General features: G+C 33.2%; 1 protein-coding gene across 2 annotated transcripts; it reads left to right on the plus strand.

Annotated features, from left to right (window-relative positions):
* The first annotated feature begins 12,400 nt into the window (after positions 1-12,400).
* LOC143056871 (uncharacterized) lies at positions 12,401-25,307 on the plus strand. Of its 2 annotated transcripts, XM_076230048.1 has the most exons (5): positions 12,401-12,482; positions 22,270-22,864; positions 23,333-23,369; positions 23,814-23,930; positions 24,580-25,307. In XM_076230048.1, the coding sequence occupies exons 2-5, from the start codon at positions 22,274-22,276 to the stop codon at positions 24,996-24,998; spliced, it is 1,164 nt and encodes a 387-aa protein (XP_076086163.1). In that variant the 5' UTR covers positions 12,401-12,482; positions 22,270-22,273; the 3' UTR covers positions 24,999-25,307. The 2 variants fall into 2 exon arrangements, with proteins under 2 accessions (XP_076086163.1, XP_076086164.1); XM_076230049.1 differs by lacking the exon at positions 12,401-12,482 and having other exon boundaries at positions 22,106-22,864.

A 25,307-nucleotide genomic window follows, 5' to 3' on the forward strand; every position in this document is an offset into this window, starting at 1 on the left:
AATGGCTTTCATAAAGTAGCAACCACTTAACTTAAAAAAAGGGGGAGGGTTATTTTTTTTTTTTATCTGAGTCAGATTTGTTTTCGCGCGTACGTTTTTATTCCTTTTTTTTTCGATGCTGGTGATCAAATACTTTTTTTTTTTCAATATTAAACACTTTAATGTATGGGGAAACTCTTGATTCAGAATAATTTTTTTTCATCATCTGTATGACCATTTTTTTTTTTATCAAATTGGGGATCGGAATATTTCCATTCCCATCTCCCACCCCACTTTTGAAGTCAAATGGTTGTTCCCTTACCGCTAGAAAAATTTTCCAAAAATTTTGGATTCAGTTCTACGTAATGAACATTTAAATGACATATAGTTTACAAGTGGGAACAAATCTTATGTACAGGTAGCTAAACAAAGTGTATAGATGTGAACAAATGTAATGTGAAACCAGTGTACACTACACTAAACTAATAGTAAACATGTTTACTCTACACGGCGTTTGGTGTGAACACGGCCTTACATTTACATTTAATTATAATTGACTATATATTCATAATAAATATAAGTCAATGTGGTTTTATCATTACTTTATGTGTATGTGACTTAACGTAATGTAGTTGTTTCATTAGTAATACATGATATGGTTTTGTTATTTAGTAATGATGTTTTGTCTATTCTTTATATGGTTTTAACATTACGTAATGCTGTTTCAAAATTTGACGATTTTACACTACTTGATGTGCTTGTTTCATTATTTGATGTGGTCTTGTCATTCTTTGATGTGTTCCTGTCATTCTTTGATGTGGTTATCCTGGGAACAGTATATCTAACTATTTACACCCCTGCTCTATTGTTATACTTCATAGTTTCTATTTTTGAAACACGTGTAAATTGAATAGATCTATTGTTACGAATAACAATGGATTTTGACCACAGGCTGTGACAAGCGGGGTTTCTGGAAACCCCTGCTTCTACATCCCGCAAACAAAGTCCATTGTTATTCGTAACAATAGAAATTGATTATTCTTTTAATAGCATGAACACAAGAAATTACTTACAGTGTTCACTACAAATTGTTTCAAGATATTAAAAATAAAAAATAAAACATTTAAGGAAATTCCAATAGCGAAAAAAAAAAGCATTTATTTTAAATCAAAAAAATCCTTCAATTACTCCTTTGCTGGAAGTAATATTTTTTTTATCCTAGTCATAATTGTTTTTCTATTATAAAAAAGGGGGGATTCTAACTCTCGACCAGACCCCCACCCCTCGTTATCCAGTGGCCGTTCCGGGGTAGTAGTTCCGCGGGTTGGACCAGATTTCAAAGATCAATGTATTTGACTTATAGGAACCCCCGCCCCGTCTTTTGAGTTGGGAACCCCAGCTGGATCAGCCCCTCTTCCGCATAAGAGAAAGTTACGAAATATTAAATCTGTATCTTTGAATGCTGAGCGTGCCTGGAAGTCGGGTTTCTATTGCAGACTCACTTATCCCTTTGTAGGTCCGAATATGAATGTTTATTCATTTTCTAGAAGAGGGGGGCTTTTTTCCCCCATAAAACCGTAAGATAGATAATAATATAGTTATGATTACCTTTATTAAACTGATACAGGTAAGTACTTTGGGTTATAATATTGCCTTTATCTTTTAAATTAGTCTCATCTACCAAATCCAACGCTTGCTAAGAAATGTCGTCCGTCTCATACCCTTCCATATTGACAACTGCATACAAGGAGCATGACGTATTTTTTGTTTTTAATATGAATACACGATACGGTCAACCTTGACCTGCTGATCCATATCAACCCAAGGGTTTATTTGGAATATGAAAAACAACCTTGACATTGGTAAAACATACTCACTTATCAAAGTGTGAACGAAGTTAACCAAAAAAGGTTACTAGTGGGTTTTCATGTAATAACAAAAAAATCTTATAAATCATGGTTTGATATTGTCAATAAAATATATGCTATCGGTTTTTTTTCCATTTGATAATCAATTTAACAATATAGAGTTTAAAATGGGGTGTAAGTTAGTTATACACCTCGGGATACGGCATGTCTGGATAAGAAACCCCTACGGCCTCCGGCCGACGGGGTTTCTTATCCAGGCATTATCCAGGCATACCTTTCCCTCGTTGTATAACTATTACATATGTTCCTGCATAAACATACTACGTATACACAAGAAACTGACGAAAAAATGTCATTTATTCAAAATCATAAAATGCAAAAAATACATTTTGCAAATAAAATATTTGACATAAAAGTTCATATTTAATATGAAATAATAATACATAATTACTACGAAATTACATCAACTAATATCATGTCAATTGAATAAATGACAAAGAATAGCAAAGGTGGGGAGAAAAACCTGCCCCATAAATAAACATATATACATATCTACTTCAAAAGATAAAATAAAGGGCGGTATGTGGGTGGGAATTTTGAAGAAATTGTTTGATAAGAATCACAAGTTAACACATCAAATACTGATGATAAAAGGAATTGACCACAATGCACTTACACGTGAACTCGTGCTGACCCGCAATGCCATTGACCAATAAGAAAGATGATATCCGGTCATGCATTGGACATAAAAGAAATTTCTCTGCACGTGAAAACAAGTTATCTAATTTCAACAATTTATCGTTTAATTAAGTAGGACACTCTGACCCTTTGACCAGACTAGAGACATTATACATTTACAGTAATAATAGCTCACTCTTTTATTTAAGTCGGTTGGTAGTAACCAATTAAACAGAATTATCTTCTCTGCTGTCTTAAATTGTTTTATTCCGCTTAATTTTCAATATTAGCAAATAAAACTGGTTTTAAGACAGACAGCTAGATACCATAAACACACTACGTATACACAAGCCAGGGCCCGTATGCATAAAGCTACTTAAGTTAAGATTTTCCTTAGTAAACACTTAAGTTAAGGAAACTCCGCCCTTTTTATCTAAGTGGTATGCATAAAAAATCTTAAACTAAGTATTTCCTAAGTAAAATCTTAGTTGTTTTAAGTCACGCCCACAAAACTTAAGTGGCATGCATAAAACTCCTTATACTAAGGAAACGCCTAAGATAACTCTTAAGTCTAAGGTACCTATAGAGCTACCTTAAATTTTCAAAAATAGTTAAAAATTAGTCGAAAGTTTGCGTTTTTGGTAGAACATTATTATGTTACCTACAATTTGATTGATTAATATATATATATCAGTAATAAATTAATTATTCGTTTATTTATTGCTTAATAATAAGTAAATATTAAAGATCATCGTTATTTTCTTCGAATCACGTATAATCAACTGTTACAAATCAAGAGATAACAGTGGGTAGTTATATATACTATTTCCTAATCTCGATGTTATGTATACCGAAAAGTACTGAGCGTTACACACATGTAATTCATGGTACTTTTTTTCTTTTATTTACTTTGTACGTGCACGGTTTTTTTTTAATTATTAAAATACACCGCGCGGTATCAATTTTAACTGTTAGTTAAAAACCGAATCAAGGAATGAAGAGAGCATGAAAAACCACACTTTATATATGTGTGGGGGTGGTTTCTGTTTTGCCGGGTGGATGGGGTTGGGTTGGGGGTGGTGCGTCATTTGAACTTTCAATTTAGTTTTATTCTAAAGATGTAGAGCATACCCTAATTTTTTGTTCACTTACCGGGACAAAATCGAAAATTTTTAAGACCTACCTAGAGGTGGATTTCTTTCATAAAAGGGGGGGGGATATGAAACAATTAGGTTGATTGTTTGGAATCACTGTTACGGCAGTCAGAAGTCCCCATGGAATTCGTCGGTTATATAAGGTATTTGTGATACCTTACTCGTTTTAAATTATTTTTTCATATTACCTTATATATTCAGAGAGATATATTGCGGTTCGAAAATATTTCTAAGTTCGTTAAGATGTGGAGAATATACTTACTGTAATAATTTGTTTTAGTAAAGATTGTAGGACTTTTGAAATATACCCTAGTTTGTATATGGATTTCTGGAAAACAATCTACCCTCCCCCTTTTTTTGTTGTAAAAGGGAAGTGATAAAAATGTTAATTTCACATCAAAATAGATTTTTTTTAAAACTATAAGCTAATGTAGGCAAGGGTTCTGGACAGGGAGATGGCAGCGCATAATAAGCTGAACGATAAGTGAACATTTTATTGAAAAAAAGTGTTTTGTTAAATTATTTGTTAGCACATGCATGCTTACAATGCTGTACTCAGTCTTGTGCTACGCCACTGATTTAACCTTGATCATGTTTTGTTAGAGTTTAAAACATATTGTTGTCTCCAGAAAATATTACACCCATGAAAGATAATTAAAGATTAAGTAGAGGAAAGTTTTGGATTACCAATGCTCATCCGTCAAAGCATCAACCATAAAAAGCGTTGTCTTATATGCGCCAATTGTTCATCATTATACTATGTTACGTTCTATTGAATTGTTTTACATGCCTATATCAATTTAACCCCAGCTCTTTAAAATAAAAGCATGCATTGATCAATAAATTAAAATAATCATAACAAACTTTTACACGGATGAGTACATGTGATGAGCTAATATTTATCATACGGTAACTAGAGAAAGGTTCCGATTAAAGTATTCCTTAGTTAAGTGAATACTTAAGTAAGTTTATGCATACCATTTAAGAATTTGACTTAACTATAAGGAAATTCTTAGAGAAATCTAAGTTTAAGGAATACTTAAGTTAAGATGTTTTATGCATACGGCCCCTGAGTCTGAGCTTGATTTGCTATATGATATAAAAACTAAACTGACGAAAAAAGGTCATTTATTCAAAATCATAAAATGCAAAAAATACATTTTGCAAATAAAACATTTGACATAAAAGTTCATATTTAATATGAAATAATAATACATATTTACTACGAAATTACATCAACTAATATCATGTCAATTGAATAAATGACAAAGAATAGCAAAGGTGGGGAGAAAAACCTGCCACAAATCCACTCTTTGGCTGAAAGAGTGGATGTGAAATCAACTCTAAGGCTAAAAGAGTGGATCCCCCACCCGAGGACTCTGGCGACGTGAATACAATTATATATGACTTGAAGAAAAAAATACATTCACATACATGTACACCAAACACATATCACTTTATTATGTAAAACGTTTCCACATTTAGCAAAAATATTAAAAGTTCCTATTTTCATATACCAAGATATTACTTTAAAATTATCTTTTACTGGTAAAAATGATTAAAGGTGTAAATCTTATTCCGACCAGGATCACAGCAATTAAATTACAATAGAATCGCAGTTACAATGTAAATAGATATAGGAAGATGTGGTGTGAGTGCCAATGAGACAACTCTCCATACAAATAACAATTTAAAAAGTAAACCATTATAGGTTAAAGTACGGCCTTCAACACGGAGCCTTGGCTCACACCGAACAACAAGCTATAAAGGGCCCCAAAATTACTAGTGTAAAACCATTCAAACGGGAAAACCAACGGTCTAATCTATATAAACAAAACGAGAAACGAGAACACGTATATATTACATAAACAAACGACAACTACTGTACATCAGATTCCTGACTTAGGACAGGTGCAAACATTTGCAGCGGGATTAAACGTTTTAATGGATCCAAACCTTCTCCCTTTTTCTGAAACAATAGCATAACATCACAACAAAGAAAAACATACGATAAAATATCAATTGGCAGACTTAACTCAATCAAAAAACGTATGATTAAACAATGAAAGAATAATTCAGAATTCATATTTCTTCTTACATCCAGACATTTAAACATAGAATCCTTTATATATTTTAGTACAGACAATTAGTACTTTGATTAACCGAAACTATATTTTTAATTTTAAAAATTCAAACAAAACTTAAGTTTATTTTTACAAAGCCCTGGATTCTTCCTAAATACGAAGTTTTATATCTGACTATTTCTGTAAGGGACCATGACCAAAGGATTACCAAACTACACTTTTCAATCGAAAATGTATAAATACAAAAAAAAGAAGATGTGGTATGATGCCAATGAGACAGTTCACCACAAGAGACTAAAATGACACGGAAATTAACGAATATAGGTCATCGCACGGCCTTTAACAATGAGCAAAGCTTATATTGCATAGTCAGCTATTAAAGACCCCAAAATGACCATGTAAAACAATTCAAACAAGAAAACTAACGGCCGTATTTGCATAAAAAAAAAATCAAAAAAAATCAAAAAATAAATGAACAAAAAACTTAAATGTAACACATAAGCAAACGACAACCACTGAACTTCAGGCTCCTAACTTGGGAAAGGCACATGCATACATAATATGGCGGGGTGAATTCCATGGGGTAAACATTTTCAAATTAAAATTAGTAAATAAGTATTTACTGTAAACCTTTTTTAACTCTCAGTTATTTTTGTTGTGATCCGAATTGATATGAGACTATAGAAATAATTTTCGTAACTCATTATACGGTAAAAAGAAAAGTTTTAGTCACAATTATAATATACAGCTTTTTAGAAATTTAGTGACTGGTGAACATCACCATTCAATATTAATATTAATAATTTATATCGATAACACCACTATAAAAAAGGAGGAATACACCAAACTCACTTCAACCTAACATAAAATAAATTAACTTATTTTAACAAACTGTTATTCCAATGCAATACATATAAAAGGTTTATATTGTATAGTAGTAAATAAAGTTGTAAAATGAATAATATAATATTCCAGCTTTAAGTGATGTTTTATATAATTTTTTGTACCTTAATTGCGATAAAAGTTAAAAGATGTAAGTTTTAACCGAGTAAATATTTATAGCTTTTGACACATACTATAAACATTTAACCAAAAGAAAAAAAAACAATTTAGTTAATAAACAGTTTAGTTAAATATAAAAACTTTGGTTTGTGATGGATTTATCTCTAAAGACCATAGCATTTAGACAACATTGGAATGAACCATTAAGTCGTTTTATATATATGAATAAGCACGGCAACATTTAAAACCAAAACATGAATTACGAATTATTCATGTATACATACAGGAAGTTAAACCGAGCCTACCGAATGATCCCATTGACATTCGAACAATGTGTAAAGAAAGCACGAGGAGGGCGGCAATAAAGACATATATTGTATGAAATAAAGATCACAACCGTTTTAGCAGGTTATACTGACCCAAAACAAGATACATTGTAATTATGTGAAATAAAGATAAAAACCGTTTTGGCAGGCAATGCTGGCCCAAAACAAGGCAGATGTAATTATAAGAAATAAAGATCATAAAACGTTTTGGCAGGCAATGCTGGCCCAAAACAAGGCAGTTGTAATTATAAGAAAAAAAATCATAAAATGTTTTGGCAAGCAATGCTAAAATAAAGATAACAAGTGAAACTGCGAGCTACTGCTCACTGATGATACCCCCGCCGCAAGTGGATAATATTAATAGTGTAAAAATATGCAAGTGTTCGGTAAACAGGAAGTTGTCAAGTGATCAATCTGAAAACGCATCACACGGTATAGCTGACTTATATAAACCCTGAAACCAAATTTCAGAAATCCTTGTTCTGCAGTTCCTGAGAAAAATGTGACGAACATTTTCAACTTGGCTATCATGTGTAAAATCATACAAGTGTTCTGTAAACAGGAATTTGTCAAGTGATCAATCTGAAAATGCATCACAAGGTATAGCTGACTTAGATAAACCCTGAAACCAAATTTCAGAAATCCTTGTATTGTAGTTCCTGAGAAAAATGTGATGAAAATTTTCAACTTGGCTATCATATGTAAAATCATACAAGTGTTCGGTAAACAGGAAGTTGTCAAGTGATCAATCTGAAAACTCATCACACGGTATAGCTGACTTAGATTAACCCTGAAATCAAATTTCAGAAATCCTTGTACATGTATTGTAGTTCCTGAGAAAAATGTGACGAAAATTTTCAACTTGGCTATCATGTGTAAAATCATACAAGTGTTTGGTAAACAGGAAGTTGTCAAGTGATCAATCTGAAAACACATCACACGGTATAGCTGACTTAGATAAACCCTGAAACCAAATTTCAGAAATCCTTGTATTGTAGTTCCTGAGAAAAATGTGACGAAAGTTTCATGGGACGGACTGACGGACTGACGGACGGACTGACGGACCGACGGACTGACAGACAGAGGTAAAACAGTATACCCCCCTTTTTTAAAGCGGGGGTATAATAAATGTTTTGGCAGGCAATGCTGACCCAAAACAAGACAGTTGTGATGGTTTGAAATAAAGATCATAATGTTTTGTCAGGTAATACTGACCCGCAACAGCTGAAGTATAAAGTTCTGATACTAAATTTATTCTTTTTATCTGTTAAATTCTATAAACGTATTTGACTTCAATCCTTGAATCACGGACACTATTAGGACCATATCATCCATGAACTGCGGCAGAAGGCTTTGTTTGTTTTATTTTCCTTCCTCTAAAACTAAGTGCTGTATTTAAGTAACGAGAGTCCTGGACAATTAACGACATAGTCAACTTTAAAGAGATGATGGAATAACATTAGGTGCTTTGAGCTTTCATCGTAACTAGGGTCCAGTTGTGTATCAAAATGCTGATTGAAGTCGTATTTTGTAAAATTGTATTTATAAAACAGTCAATTAGGCTTTGGTTAGTCAATGTTGATACGACTCGCACTTCAGTCTGGATCAAAATTCTAATCACGAAATTAGGTATGTGTCCTTAATGTCAGTGAAACAGCAACCCATCAATATTCGTATGTTCGTATTATCGGACTTATGGCATACCTCTGGCAAAAGAAAGTATATGGAAGTTGTTGATATCACGCTTTACTGCACACGTCCTTAAATGGGGAAAGTTCTTTCGTAGATGAATGCCATTCTTAGCGCTCTTCGTCCATAGTCAAGGCATGAAATAAACAAACAAAAAAAGAATATAAAATAATGGATAAAAATTAAATTCTCATTTAAAACAAACTTGGTCTTACTCAAGGACCACAAACATAACGCATGTTAAGGAATAATATGCGATAATTAAATTATCAAAGTTTCTCTTCTTTAATAATCAACCATTAAACAGAAAAGATATTTTTATCATGTATTAAATGAAGAGTATGAACTTTAAAATATCATCAGTTTATATCTATACTAGAACACACCCGTGATATCACGGGTCCGTGACTGAATTAAAATACATAACTATGCGTATGCCTTATTTTAGTATTGGTATTGTCATCTGATAAAGTCGTGCCGATTACAACTTAAAACTGTGCATCTTATTATAAGATGCACAGTTTTCTCTACTTTCAAAATATTTCTGTTTGAACCCGTCGATCTGGAACCTATCAATTATTGGTAATATTAATAATTTGGAAAACAAAAGGGCCTGGAATGGAGTATCTTTTACTCAACAGTACAAAAAAATGTATACAGCAAAATTCTAAATACACCGTTTGGTGGTGCGCCTGTCGGATGCGGAACGTACAGATAAGGTAATAGGTAACAGTAAACTGGAATCCGCTTGTATTCGCTTCACTCAACAATGAACAAAGTGTAGTAGTCAGCCGAGAACCAGCTTAAGGTAACAGGTGAATATAATATTGGTATCGGTGTCGGATTCGATCCGGAACTTCTTATTTATTGGCAATATTAATTACGTGGAAAACAAAGGGGCCTGGAGTGGTGAATTTTTTAATCAACACCATTGTACTATATTAGTTATATGTAAAGTTGAATTCTTTGATTCATGGTTTTTACGTGATGACGGCTGACAAATTGGACCTCGTAATTTTAGTATTATAGATATGTCTTGTCCAATGTTATTTTTAATAACAAATCTAGTATATAGAAAAAAGCAAACGACCTTACAGTGCATAAGTATCGGCATAAAAATTATCAATTACGTTCATCGCAACCCAAACTATATCATTTACATGAATTATACTAGTAAAGATAAATAAAATAATACAATAAAAACATGTATTACAAACTGACAAATATGTAAATCTGACTACATGTATCAAAATACTGGCAATTTTGTATGAAGTTAAAGAATTGATTACAAAATTAATTTATTCCAAACCAATCACCATGACAAAAAAATAATTAAATGCAGTTTAGCATGAGTTTCATGGCGAAGCATAAAACAATACAGAGATCATAGACCAAGCTACTACGACCTCTGCAAAAATATAACATGCGTTTCATGACGAAGCATAAAACAAAACCCACTACAAATTAACTTTACAAAAGCAAATACACAGAGGTCATAGACCAAGCTACTACGACCTCTGAAAAAGTAGCATGAGTTTCATGACGAAGCATAAAACAATACCCACTACATACTACAATATTTGCAAAAGTAAATACACAGAGGTCATAGACCAAGCTACCACAACCTCTGAGAAAAATAATACACAGAGGACGTAAGTACAAGCAACCACGCCCTCTGCGAAAATTTAAATATCGTCCACATTACCCAAAACAGGCAAAGACAGGTAAATTGGTTCGTAATAAATAAGCATTGGGTTGCGATAAACATATAGGAAAGAGACATATCCTTTTTATACCGATCACTTAAAGCAAACAAGGTACACTTGCATAAATTAAAATACTAACAATTATAGCAATTAGGCTAACTTGCAAAATTATGATAAGCTCAAACCAAACTGCCGTGACGAGATTTACGAAAGTAGCATGAGTTTCGTGACATAGCATAAAACAATGAACTCTGCATAAAACGTAATGAAAAAGCACATACACAGACGTCATAAGTACAAGCAGTCAAGCTCACTGCACCAATTGAAATAACTCCAACCTTACCCAAACAAGTAAGTCAAATGGGTTTGTAACACAATAGCTTAGCATTAATACTTAAACTGTCTTGCTCTTTCATATAAAAGTACTTAAAATGTATGAAACCGTTAATAACATCATATAAATTATAAGTGTATAACTTTGCATTCTATCATGCATGGTATTATTATCGTTATGCAATAATCCAATTTTTAATTGTAGTAAAATTTAAACGAATCATGTATCTTACAAATACATAAGGCGGATATACGTTCTGCAAACATTATGATGCTGTAAAGGATGCAGTAACTTGTAAAATAACAATCAGGTTAATCATCAATAATTACATGTTGATCGCAAACGCATAGTGTCGCCACCCACATGAAAATCAAATTGACCCAATATCTCTTTGACAAAGAAATGAATTTGACCAACTGCTCATGTTTGGCATAAATCTTAATAGTGAGTTTTATCCGAATGAAACGATGGTTAAAAAAAAATTAACTGTACGTTTGTTCAAAATGTAAGCATAGAATAGCTTAAAAATAAAAGTAAAGTTCGATTTTAATTGAAATAGCTAAAATGAAATCATTCCCGTCCAAAATTATCCATAAAATAAAAAACAAAATCACATATAATTTTGAACAAATTGAATCACAAGTTAACACATCAAATACTGATGATAAAAGGAATTGACCACAATGCACTTACGCGTGAACTCGTGCTGACCCGCAATGCCATTGACCAATAAGAAAGATGATATCCGGTCATGCATTGGACATAAAAGAAATTTCTCTGCACGTGAAAACAAGTTATCTAATTTCAACAATTTATCGTTGAATTAAGTAGGACACTCTGACCCTTTGACCAGACTAGAGACATTATACATTTACAGTAATAATAGCTCACTCTTTTATTTAAGTCGGTTAGTAGTAACCAATTAAACAGAATTATCTTCTCTGCTGTCTTAAATTATTTTATTCCGCTTAATTTTCAATTAGCAAATAAAACTGGTTCTCGTCGATTCGCACGACGAAGCCAATGTTTGTGACAGAACACACATTCTAGATTATGTATTTTTGTTTCCGTCAGTTTAAAAGTATTTGATCATTTCCACTCCTTTGTATTTCCTAATATGTGTCATGAACAAAGACATATGTTCGATTGAATTATGATTTCCTCGTAACAAATGATAGAAATTTTGGAGATCCCGTATTTGATCCTTTATCTAAAATGAAAATGCCAATGACAGAGTTTGATTATAAAAAATGTTTTACTGTGTTAAAAAAAACTTCGACTTAAACAATGAAAACTTACACGTTGGACATGAAATATTTTGTCGATGAAGAAAATTAAATTATGTCACTTCTGAAATAAGTTTGTCGATAACGTAACTTATTCTGACGGAAAAAGAAACGCGAAGTCGATCACTACTCTGTTACGGGTTATATTACACATCGTTCATTAGTGTCATAATTGCGAATATGCACGATAATTAGACATGCAACTAACTACCCCCCAAAGTGATGGCAAATAGAATAATTTATTAATTGAAATGATAAAATGAAAAGTTTGGTTTAGCTTTTAACACTTATGTAATTGAATTTAAGCTTAAATAATTGTATAATTCGTACAAAAATGAAATGTGTTATTTTTGGGGGAAATTAAGCAGCAATAAAAGTAAGTTATTAATCGAAGAGCAGAAAGTTGATGTGAATATTTGATAGAGTTATCCTTCGTTTGCTACAATATAAAATAACACAGGGTGTCAAACTTGATTTATAATAATTTATTATGCATCATTTGTAGATTTTTAAATATTGTTTATATACGTTAGTGGAAAATCTTCCAGATTATTTATAACTGGTCACATTCTTTTGAAAATTGCTTGTGATCTTCTGTCAAGAAATTGCCAGAATAGTTGGTTAAGTAAGAGTTTCGTTTTTCAGAACAGCAGGATTAAATCTATTATTTTCTTTAATATATTAAATCAGTCTAGTTTCGGGATGAATAAGATACTGGTAGTTTTGAATTTGGGACGTTGATTTTTCAATAATATACTTCGTGATAGAAGAATGTCATGCTCTGAAAAACTCTTATAATACATGCACACTGATGGGTTGCACTGACATTCCTCTTTTAACATTTTTATGCTATAAAACATACACACAGTAGCTAAGCGTACCATAAACGGAGGAAATTGTCCCCTAAGATAGAAACAAAATAACTTTAATCGTATCATTTGTGCCCGTGTATGGGTTCAGTGAAGACATGTTGTAAAATGGATTGAAATGTTCCATCGGCGAAGATTATTCTTTTGCATGTGGGGAACTAAATAATAAATTAATACTTGTGAGAAATGTCGTAGTTTATTGACATGTTTTACATTGTCATTTCCAATGGCCAGTTTTGGGGCCTTTTATAGCTGACTATGCGGTATGGGCTTTGTACATTATTGAAGGCCGTACGGTGACCTATAGTTGTTAATTTCTGTGTCATTTTGGTCTCTTGTGGAGAGTTGTCTCATTTACAATCATACCACATCTTCTTTTTTTCTTAAATATACATGTACTGTTTTCGATTTTAAATGGATGAACATTTATTTTTTAATTTCATACTGTAAGAATAGAGCTGCATAACATTGTTGAACTATATCCGCTAAAGGATATGCACTATGTCTTCGTGTTTAAAATGAAATACAAAACAAAACATATATGATAAACTGATAAACAAAATATCAAGAAATTAAACATGACTAAATGCATGTACAGGAAGAAACTCGCCTTTTTATCAATACATTTAATGAATATTTAAAAAAAACTGATTGTTTTTATTTACATGTACATATTTACAATATACAAAGTCCAGTCAATCTAGCATAAATTTGACCCTAACCCGAAAGTAATTGCAACAAAAGATTTTTAAGTTTTAATCTTTAGCATTAGACTTTAAATATACACAGAAAAAAGTCCCATAAAATATAACTTGAGGAAGACTAAAAAAATCACAATAATGAATGAATGAATGAATGAATCTTTATTTCCTCCACGTATATGAAGATTTTGCATACAAAAAGAAATTAATTATTATTTACACAATAAACAAAATATCATACATTTCGAGATAAATACCCAATGGAAAAAAAACCAACAAAAATAACCAACACATTTAGATAAACACACAATACACATAATGACATATTCTTGTATACATAATCCTATGGAGATTTGCATTGAAAAGGAAGGTAATTCTTGCAAAAAAGGCAGAAATATCAATAAAAATTGATACAAAATTATAACTTTACCGCTTCTATTCATCATTCAGAATGTATTGATTCTTGATTTTTTTTAGCGGTCTTTAGAGTATAACAAACAACTCTAAGGGTGTTTTCATATATTTCATCAAGCTATTATAATTTAGAATTCGTAATTAATTAGTTGACCATTTATTGAAATTTTCCACATGTTAAGGTAAAGAATCTCAAATGCAATAAAAATAATTAAGCATTTATTCTTCTTTTAGTGGTTTAAAGTTCTTTAGATAAGTAAGTTGCTGAAAAAATATAATATACAGATATAAACAATACCACATTTTCACATTATATTTTCAAAATGGTTACAAAGCTTCAAATTTGCAATTTCTTAAATGAAAAATGCATTAAAAAAAATAAAACTACCCATAACACTTCAGTTTTGAACATTTCATAAGCAGAAGATAATATAATTTAAACAAATGCAAACTTATAACCCCATCAAAGTATCATACTTTACAAAAATTTCAAAAAAACAACCAAAAGCTGACCAAAAAGACTCATTTTTGCATGAGTTATCTCCCGTTCCAATGTTAATTTCCATAGGAAATTAGAAATGCTGATTTTGAGTTTTCCTCAAGTTAGATTTTATGGGATTTTTTTTAGTGTATGTAAAGGGCATAATGCTATAGATTAGAACGAAAACATTTTCTGTTGCAATTAGTTTGAGGTAATCATAGTTTGACTGGACTAAATTTACGTTCGTTTTTCGACCGAGATTTTTATAATATGCGATTATTTTACGATGCTGTGTCTATACTGGTTCCCAAATACTTGTCTATTTAAAAATTAAGGTGAAACCTCATTAAAGGAACCAAGATACGCCAAAACCGAGGCGCTTCCACTTATATGCATCCGAGTCTTTAGTCTTTAGTCTTTAGAAGTGTCAACTTGACACTATAATCTCTCTGTAATTTGAATCACACTGGTAAATTTACGTCACTTTTGTATAAAACTCATTGGTACATTTGTATTTATGATGTGGCACTGCAGAAAAAAATATATAACTAAATAAATAATTAATTAATAAAAAAAAAAAATTAAAATTAAATAAATAATTAACCCTTATAAAACCTTAACTATCTATTTTGTGAACCTTCCAGTATCTTTAATAAAGACCCCTAACAAATGTTGAATATCTTCTATGTGATGTTTGTAATTATCATTTTCTGTTGTTGCTTTAAGCCTCGGTCACACCTTACCGGATAGCTCGAACGGACGCCTAACGGATAACTTTTTTTCAATCCGTTGAAGTCCGTTAGACGTCCGTTCTTATCCGTTAGGCGTCCGTCCATATCCGTTGCATGTCCGTTAAGCGTCCGTTTTATCCGTTGACGTCCGTTCTGTCCGGTGGAAAATTTTGAGCATGTTCAAAACTTTGAACGGACGTCCAACGGATAAAATGTCCGTTGAACGTCCGTTAGGCGTCCGTTAGGCGTCCGTTTTGTACGGTACTCGTCCGTTTTGTATCCGTTACGTGTCCGTTATGCATCCGTTGGAGATCCGGTAGACCAATTCACCAACGGACGTCTACAGGACGCCTAACGGACGCCTAACGGATAAAACGGATGTGAAACGGACATCAACGGAAGGATAACGGATAAAACGGATGCCTACCAGATGTAAAACGCACAAATGCCAATTGAAATTTCGCGTCAGAAATGCCAATATTTGATATGTTAGATTTTCTTGAGTGTCATGAATTTTTATTATTCGTGATGGATCTTGGAGTAAGAGCACGTCTTCGCTACCAAGCAGCTCTTATTCATGGCAGACTCAGCTTAAATGTAGCAAATATAAACCTTATAGCTGTCGAAAAGAGAAGAAGGAGAAGACAAAGGAGATGGTGGACACGACCATGGCTTAGTCCTGAAAGACGACGCAGTTTTGGTCTATATGACCAACTCATGACCAAACTTAGGCGGGAGGATCGGCAATCCTTTTTACACTTCCTTCGTATGCCCACAGAGATGTTCGACGAGATATTGCAGCGGGTTGGACCTCGCATAGCCAAGCAGAATACCTTTTACAAAAATCCGCTGGAACCATGACTCAAGTTAGCAATTATACACTTAGACACCTTGCGTCTGGAACAAAATATCGTAGCATGCAGTACGGATGGAGAGTTCCGCATAACACCATATCCGTTTTCATACCATAATATGAACAAATTCAGAAAATCAACTTAAACTCTATAAGACTGAATTACCACACTGCTTCTACCTTGATTTTTTTAATCAGAGGAGCTCTATATTTGCACACATATCATGCTAAACAAGACGCAATACAAAATAAAATCAGCTAAACCAGTTAACTAAAGTGACCCTCGAGTGTAAAAACGTTAAAAAAAAAATTGGATAAATTGTTCAATTTGTTTGGTACGTATGATCTTGATACCTGTCCTACTGACCACACTTTCCCAGAAGTAAATATTATAACATATATACAAGATACCATGACCATCTGACGCGCCTTTAATTTTCAAATGGTTTATTGCTTTTACTTTTCAGAAGGTTTGTTGCCTTTAATTTTTAGATGGTTTATTGCCTTTAATTTTCAGATTATTATGTTCATCCGTTTTATCCGTTACGCTTCCGTTAGGTGTCTGTTTTATCCGGTACTCGTCCGTTGGATGTACGTTCGACGTCCGTTCTGTCCGATAGGTATCCGTTTCACGTGCGTTCAATGTCCGTTGTGTGTCCGTTAGGCATTCGTTACATGTCCGCTAGTACACCAACGGACACCCAACGGATAAAAAGTTTGTCAACGGATAACTTTTTTTTATCCGTTAGGCGTCCGTCCGAGCTATCCGGTAAGGTGTGACCGAGGCTTAACAATACTTCAGATTCAAGTGTTAGTTTTGCTGTTATGTAGTAGAGTGCTGAGCGGAGTTTTTCTCTAGCCTCCTCATAATTTTTACAATTCAGTAGGTAATGGTCAACTGTTTCTACTTATCCACAGCTGCATTTGTCGATGAGTGCTGGGCATATTGTTGATTTGTAAAAGTTTAAATTGTAATATCCTGTTCTTAAACTAGTAGTTATTCTATATATTTCAGTTGACGGCTTGTCTTTTGGAAGTGTATTTTTTACATTTTGTTGAAAGGCATAATATCTTCTTCCTTTATCACTGGTGTCCCATCGGTTTTGCCATTTTACCATAACACTGTCTTTTGCTCCTTTTTGTTTATCTTGTTTTGTAAATATTGGAATGCTTTGTATTTTTTCTGCCTCCTGTGCTGCTTTTTTAGCTAGTTGGTCTGCTAGTTCATTACCTTGTATGTCAGCGTGTCCAGGGGTCTATTCAATGGAAACAATGATTCCTTCAGATTTTAGTGCCAATATACCAATTTTAATATTATGAATAGTTTTGCCATAATTATCTGATTTCCAATTTAAAGTTAAAATTCCAATTGCTGATTGGCTGTCTGAGAAAATTTGGATGGATTCAGTGTTTTTTCTGTTGTTTGGAATTATAAGAAAATGTATTACTAGCTTGAAAGCTACTAATTCCCCTAATAAAATAGATCCTCTATTGGAAACTGGCTGGGTTAACTCCACATGTTCTGTGCTGTTTGATATTAAAATAGCTGCCCCCAGCACCACATGGACCTGGATTTCCTTTTAAGCTTTGGATGAATAAGATAACAGTGTTTTGTCTAAGTTTTGTTATACATGTATCTTTGTTTGCAGTTGAATTTTCACCAAATCTAATCTTTATATGTCAACACGATAAAAGATCATTCGACCTGGTTGATTATCTCAAGAACAAAGACATATATTGACAGTATGATTATATATAGGTATCTCTGTTTGAACTGCACATACAGGAAAACCCATCATACGTTATATGACGTAAAACATGTCCATATTTCATGGCATTTTATGTTCTCCAGATGTGCACGTTTAGTCAAAAAGTATTACAAACTATTGCATAGGTTTTTTTTTATTTTCAGTTTCATGCATTAGTATGTTTCTTTGTATTATGATTAAAGTCAGAAGAACCATAGGGACTAAGTAAATGCAATATCATTATTATTACTTATTGTCCAACATGAAGTCATAACATGTTATTCAGATAATGCAGATTATATTCCATATACGAGAAATGTCTACTATTAAAAAAAAGAAACAATCATATTAAACAATTTTGTGAACATTCCATCTCTTGAACTCAAATTTTTTTGTAATATGCTGAACTGGTTTTGACTTTCGCATTTTAACACACATATAAGAGAGATGCATTCGTTTGGATATACAAGATGCATAAATACGAAGACACGTTTGATTGGAACGGAACGTTATATCCAATCCGACGTCAAGCTGTTTCTCCGATTTGTCTGAAATCTTTACGACTTCACGTTAAAACAAGCAACAATCAATCAGTAGGACACACAAATACAATCACGAGGTTTTGAATATAAGTTAAAAAAAATCTGAAAAATTGAAATCCCCCATAGATGATTTGTCTGAAATCTTTACGACTTCACGTTAAAACAAGCAACAATCAATCAGTAGGACACACAAATACAATCACGAGGTTTTGAATATAAGTTAAAAAAAATCTGAAAAATTGAAATCCCCCATAGATGAAATAAATACTAGTTATGTTTCTCATAAACTACCTCTTTTTGACAAATCTTAGGTCCTCTTGAATTGATTTTATATTTTCATACAGCTGTTTTGCATTTGTCGTTTAGACTCCGGTCAACACTTGATGGACATTTTGTCATGTTAAATTCGAACCAGACATATAAGTGTATTAGATACTATAAAGTAACCTTGACGACATCAAGTTGGACAGTAACGGGCACAGGGTCACACAGTCGGAGAAGCGATCAGAGGGTAACGTTGAACTTGACGTAAATAAGCACGCGTGCTTGCAATTGTCCCGTGGGGAAAATTTTATTTGATTTCCTAATAAATATTGTATTTTACTCTTTTTTTGTGTTTAAATGTTGTGCATCTGTTTTAGGATATTAACACAGTTTGATTCACGTTTTATAAAAGATATCGAAAGATACCAAAAGGATATTCAAACTTATAAGGGAACGACCATTTAATTTGAAAAAAGGGCCTCAATTTGAAGACAAAAATAATCTGGTGAAACAGACGACAAAAAGATATTCTGGCCATGCAGATGACAAAAAGATATTCTGGCCATGCAGATGACAAAAAGGTATTCTGTTCAAGCAGATGACAAAAAGATATTCTGGCCAAGCAGATGACAAAAAGATATTCTGGCCATGCAGATGACAAAAAGATATTCTGGCCATGCAGATGACAAAAAGATATTCTGGCCATGCAGATGACAAAAAGATATTCTGGCCAAGCAGATGACAAAAAGATATTCTGGCCAAGCAGATGACAAAAAGATATTCTGGCCAAGCAGATGACAAAAAAATATTCTGAATCCAGATTTTTCCTATTTCTTATAATGTAATTATTGAAACATAATCAGACTCAAACAAAAAATTTTCCCCCTCTTTTAAGTAAATGTTTGCTGATAGGTCAAACACAGTTATTATGCGATATACATGTAGTCGTTGCTCAAAATTATACGATATAGGTCGATGTTATACTTTAAAGGTCGGTGTTATACGGTACAGGTCGTTGTTATACGGTATATGTCGTTGTTATACTATAAAAGTCGTTGTTTTGTGGTTTATGTCGTTGTTATACGGTTAAGGTCGTTGTTATATACGATACAAGTCGTTGTTATACGGTATAGGTCGTTGTTATACTTTAAAGGTCGGTGTTATACGATAAAGGTCTATCTTATACGGTATAGGTCGTTGTTATACGGTATGGGTCCTTTTTATACGGTATAGGTCGATGTTAAACGGTACAGGTCGTTGTTATACGTTATATGTCGTTGTTATACTATAAAGGTCGTTGTTATACGGTATAGGTCGCTGTTATATGGTTTATGTCCTTGTTATACGGTATAGGTCGTTGTTATACAATACAGGTCGTTGTTATACGATATAGGTCGTTGTTATACTTTAAAAGTCAGTGTTATACGATAAAGGTCGATCTTATACGATATAGGTCGTTTTTATACGGTAAAGGTCCTTGTTATGCGGTAAAGGTCGATGTTAAACGGTATAGGTCGATGTTCAGTAAACGGTACAGGTCGTTGTTATACGGTATGGGTCCTTTTTATGCGGTATAGGTCGATGTTAAACGGTAAAGGTCGTTGTTATACGGTATAGGTCCTTGTTATACGGTATGGGTCGTTGTTAAACGGTATAGGTCGTGGTTATACGGTAAAGGTCGTTTTTATACGGTATGGGTTGTTGTTATACGGTATGGGTTGTTGTTATACGGTATAGGTCGTGGTTATACGGTAAAAGTCGTTGTTATACGGTATGGGTCCTTGTTATACCATAAAGGTCGATGTTAAACGGTACAGGTCGTGGTTATACGGTATGGGTCCTTGTTATACGGTATAGGTCGTTGTTATACGGTATAGGTCGTAGTTATACGGTATAGGTCGTTTTTATACGGTATGGGTCTTTGTTATACGGTATAGGTCGTTGTTAAACGCTACAGGTCGTGGTAATACGGTATATGTCGTTGTTATACGGTATGGGTCCTTGTTATACGGTATAGGTCGTGGTTATACGGTATATGTCGTTGTTATACGGTATATGTCGTTGTTATACGGTATAGGTCGTTGTTATATGGGTTATGTCGTTGTTATACGGTATAGGTCGTTGTTATACGGTATGGGTCCTTGTTATACGGTATGGGTCCTTGTTATACGGTATAGGTCGTTGTTATACGGTATAGGTCGTGGTTATACGGTATAGGTCGTTGTTTAAACGGTATGGGTCTTTGTTATACGGTATAGGTCGATGTTAAACGGTACAGGTCGTTGTTATACGGTATGGGACCTTGTTATACGGTATGGGTCGTTGTTGTACGGTAAAGGTCGTGGTTATACGGTATAGGTCGTTTTTAAACCGTATGGGTCTTTGTTAAACGGTACAGGTCGTTGTTATACGGTATAGGTCGTTGTTATACGGTATAGGTCGTTGTTATACGGTATGGGTCCTTGTTATACGGTATAGGTCGATGTTAAACGGTATAGGTCGTGGTTATACGGTATAACTATACCATAATGAAGCGGAAACCAGTCTACAAAGTACATTGTTAGCATTGTTTCTTCACTCCGGGGCTGTACAGTTTATGTCAGAGCCTGTTCTAAAGGCGCCTGTTCTTGAACACTTTCATGTGTCCAGAATAGTTTCTCTGACGCCTTAAGAACAATTTCTGACATAAACTGTTCTACCCTAGAGCAGTTTTGGAGATTTCTAACCAAACATAGTTTATTATAGTAAGAGTAAAGAAGATTTGACTTAATATTTTCCGTTGTAAACTTTCTGTTCTTATGGTATCATTCCATTACCACCTTCATATACAATGTATATGCTATCTCTTCCGGTTGATGCAATAGTCATGATGCGTGTGTTCACCCTGATGGTTTACTTGGTCGTAAGGTTACTGCTTAAAAGGAACATATTTATCCCTTTAGAAGTTTCACCGACAACGTCATTATTTTGCGTCAATCGGTACGGAATATGTGTTTCCCAAACGGCCATATAAAAACTTCATTTTGCGAATTAATATTTCGATATACATGTAAAAACTCTTTGTCTGTTTTATAATTTTACTGATTGTAACTGATCACAGGACTGTCAATCATCATGTTGAATATGACGGGTACTTTTTGAAGAGCAAGAAACAGCTTATTCTTAAAACGAGCATGAGTACTATTTGATGGTGAGGTTAAAAAAAATATCGTTATTTTTCGCTGTCTTGATGTTGTTTTCCATCTATCATGACTTAAATTTTTCGATTATTAACCTTTTAATATCAATGTAAAGATTGTGATTAACTTATGTTTTTATCTCGAATTCTATTAACCTATATACGATATGTACTAAATAGACTTTGCATAATATTTACAATTGAGTACTTAGTCTAGATTATCACATGTTAACACAATACATGTATGCATATGTATATAAACATGAATGTATCTTGATGATAAACACACCTTTGTATACTACCATAGATCATTCTCTTCCTAGTTGTTTTACAATGATTATCGACCCTTGTCTCTGACAACAATTACTTCATCTACTTTTAGTATCATGTACGAAGAACCAACGAGAGATCGACATTCCTCATTCCGAAAGGCAATCAACAACAGTACTTTGAACGATCAAAACGTGAATAAATCTTCCCTTAACGTGAAAACCACTTTTCCATTCAGTATGTACAACCATCCGGACGGTTATTGGGTAGATGATTTACCAAACCCTCATCAAAATATTCCGACAGTTATCAAACCAGAAGACTTGATTCCAAAGTCTCACATAAAACGCAACCATAGCACCGATTCTACAAGCTCTGATGTAAGTTTGTTGTCATCTAGTTCTACAGCGACATCACCTTCTGCATTGCGAAGTTTGTTAGTTGTCGTTGTAACATTGGCAATACTCTTTTTGGCATCATTAGTGTACATACTGCTGAAACTGAATTCCATTGAACACGGATTAATGAAAGAAAGGAACGAAATGGATAATTTTCTAACTGGTTTTTGTGTCCCGTGTGACGATGTTAGATTAGGACCTTTTGAAGAGGACAACGAAAAATTACTGTATCTTGATAAGAAGACTGTCAATAGAGTTGAAATTTGTTGTGCAAAAACACCAAATCAAACTATTATTTTGACAAATCTTGTAAGTATTTCATATTACATAAACCTGTACTTAATCATACAGAAAATAAAAAGAAACTTATTATCTGGATTCAAACAAATTTACTTTTTAAGAGATATATGATGAATAAAAGAACATGAAGTAATCAGGTTCTTTACTATTGTTCAATTTCATAAACAATTAAATCCATTAACATAGTTATCTTTCTTAATATTCATTTGCTATTTATCACTGGACGTTAAGCAGTAGTTCATCAACAAATCTGAAAATAATTCCAAAGTAATGTAGATGAGGAGAGATTCAAGCTTACCATTCATTTTTTTCGTTGATATTGCACTTCTTTGAGGGTAGTGTCGGGATCTCTAAATGCTTATTAAAGCCAACAGATGTGTGAACATCTATTCTGAACGACTTAGCATCACAAATGAACAAAAATATAAATTAACATCTTGCAATTGGGCCATATTTCAAACTTTTACTTTGTTTTAGATTGTAGAAAGAAATCATAAAAAGCAGAAAACAGAAGGTAAGTCTTTTTTTCTCACATTATTGATATGGTTATTGAATATCAAAACATATGCTCCGATAAACAAATTAAGCTGAGGATATCCAAAATCCGTCGCCAGATTGACTAAATTCCTCACCATAATTGGAACTAACAATATGTACCTCGTCACTCATTGTATTCACAGAAATCACATTACAACTGTCCAGATGAGAAATATGTACTAATAAATGTCCCAAACATGATCATTGAAAAAAGAAAAGTATCAAAGAGCTAAGAAAGTTCATTATCATGGCCTTTGATAAATGGTTATTTTTAAGTTATTTTTTCCAATTGCGATTAGAATTGAATTGTGCATATTAATCTAAAATTATTGATCGAAAAGATTTTGATACGCATATATATTAAACTATATACAAATAAACATTTACTCTTGTTTTAGTAACCTCTTATTGTAATTGACAGATTTACTGGACATGGAAAAACGAACTCAACAGAGGAATACATCCTATCATCCATCTATTAAGGAAGCACCTGTTGCAGCTCATTTGCTTGTTGGCTCTCAACAAGTTCCTAAGCAAGGTAATTTCACACAAAACTTTTAAATACTAAAAGTTCCAGTCACACTTTAACAGATTTTAATATTCTTTTACATAAAAATAGTTTCGACCTTTTGGACAGGAAAACAAAATTACTCAACAGTGAATCATTTGGTTGACATATCTAAAATTAACATAATCCCAGACAGTAATGTTTAGGAATCTGCTAGGAATATGGATGAATAACTATGCGGTTTTTGTCGTTTAAATAGTTTCACATTTGCAGTGTATGTAAAGTGCGGATCCTAAAATATCATTTTTACTGTATATGCCATAAATGTCTAATGTATAAAAGTAAAAATCAACTAGCTGGATTCGCACTTTATATACACTGATTTGGTCATGCTGAAAATTTTGGTATCGAACTAAACAAAATTAATTTTGCTAAAAGCTTTAATAAATGTCGTACGGCGACATATAGTTGGGTGCAATCCACATAATTTGAACCGTTCTAGTATATATAGCTGTTTGTATCATTCGCAACCCTACAACGTCTTCTTTTTTTTTTTACAATGAATGTTTGTTTATATATTTTGTAATGAATTCTTAAGGTACCGAATCAATGTTCGCTTCTTAAATTTAAAATTAGTTTATGTTTTAAAGTATTATAACACCATGGAATTGCTTTTTAGGTGAAGCGCCATTTCCCATTACGAACCTGCTATCAACGGATCCCATTGCGCATGTCCAAGGTCTAAGAGTAACAAAAGACATGATTAGTGTAAACGCTTCCGGACTGTACTTCGTCTACAGTCAGATCTACTTCAGCAATATCAACAGTCAAAATTACAAACAGAATGCTTCACAAGCTTTATACCATTATGTCTACAGATACAACGTTATTTATCCAAATGGCGGGAGTGAATTGTTGTTAAAGAGCGTGCGCACTCTTTGTTGGGCCAAGGATAAACTATATACTGACTACACTAGTTATACTGCTGCTGCATTCCAACTACAAGCTGGTGATAAACTGTATGTCATGGTATCTGATATTGCGACCCTGTCTAGAGAAACAAAGGCTAGTTTCTTTGGAATTTTTAAGATTTCTTGAGACACAGTGACGACTTTAACGTCATATTCTTTTTTTTATGCAAGGTATCATCAAAAAGTGCTCACATATAGCTAGGTGCTTTGATATTGCACACTTGTTTGTCTCTCGATGAAGGTCATACGGTTGCCTAAAATTGTTGGTAATCAAATTATCCATTATAAGGATAACAGAGAAACAAATTCGGTCGGTGCAACATACTAGTTCGACCACAAACACACGCCTCCTCCACATAGATATATGTACACAGCAACAACACATTGCACAGTCCATTTTGTTTCGTCACTTAAAAATAAAATTTGCTGTTATATA

This window comes from Mytilus galloprovincialis, chromosome 13 (genome assembly GCF_965363235.1).
Source record: "Mytilus galloprovincialis chromosome 13, xbMytGall1.hap1.1, whole genome shotgun sequence".
Classification (NCBI taxonomy): domain Eukaryota; kingdom Metazoa; phylum Mollusca; class Bivalvia; order Mytilida; family Mytilidae; genus Mytilus; species Mytilus galloprovincialis.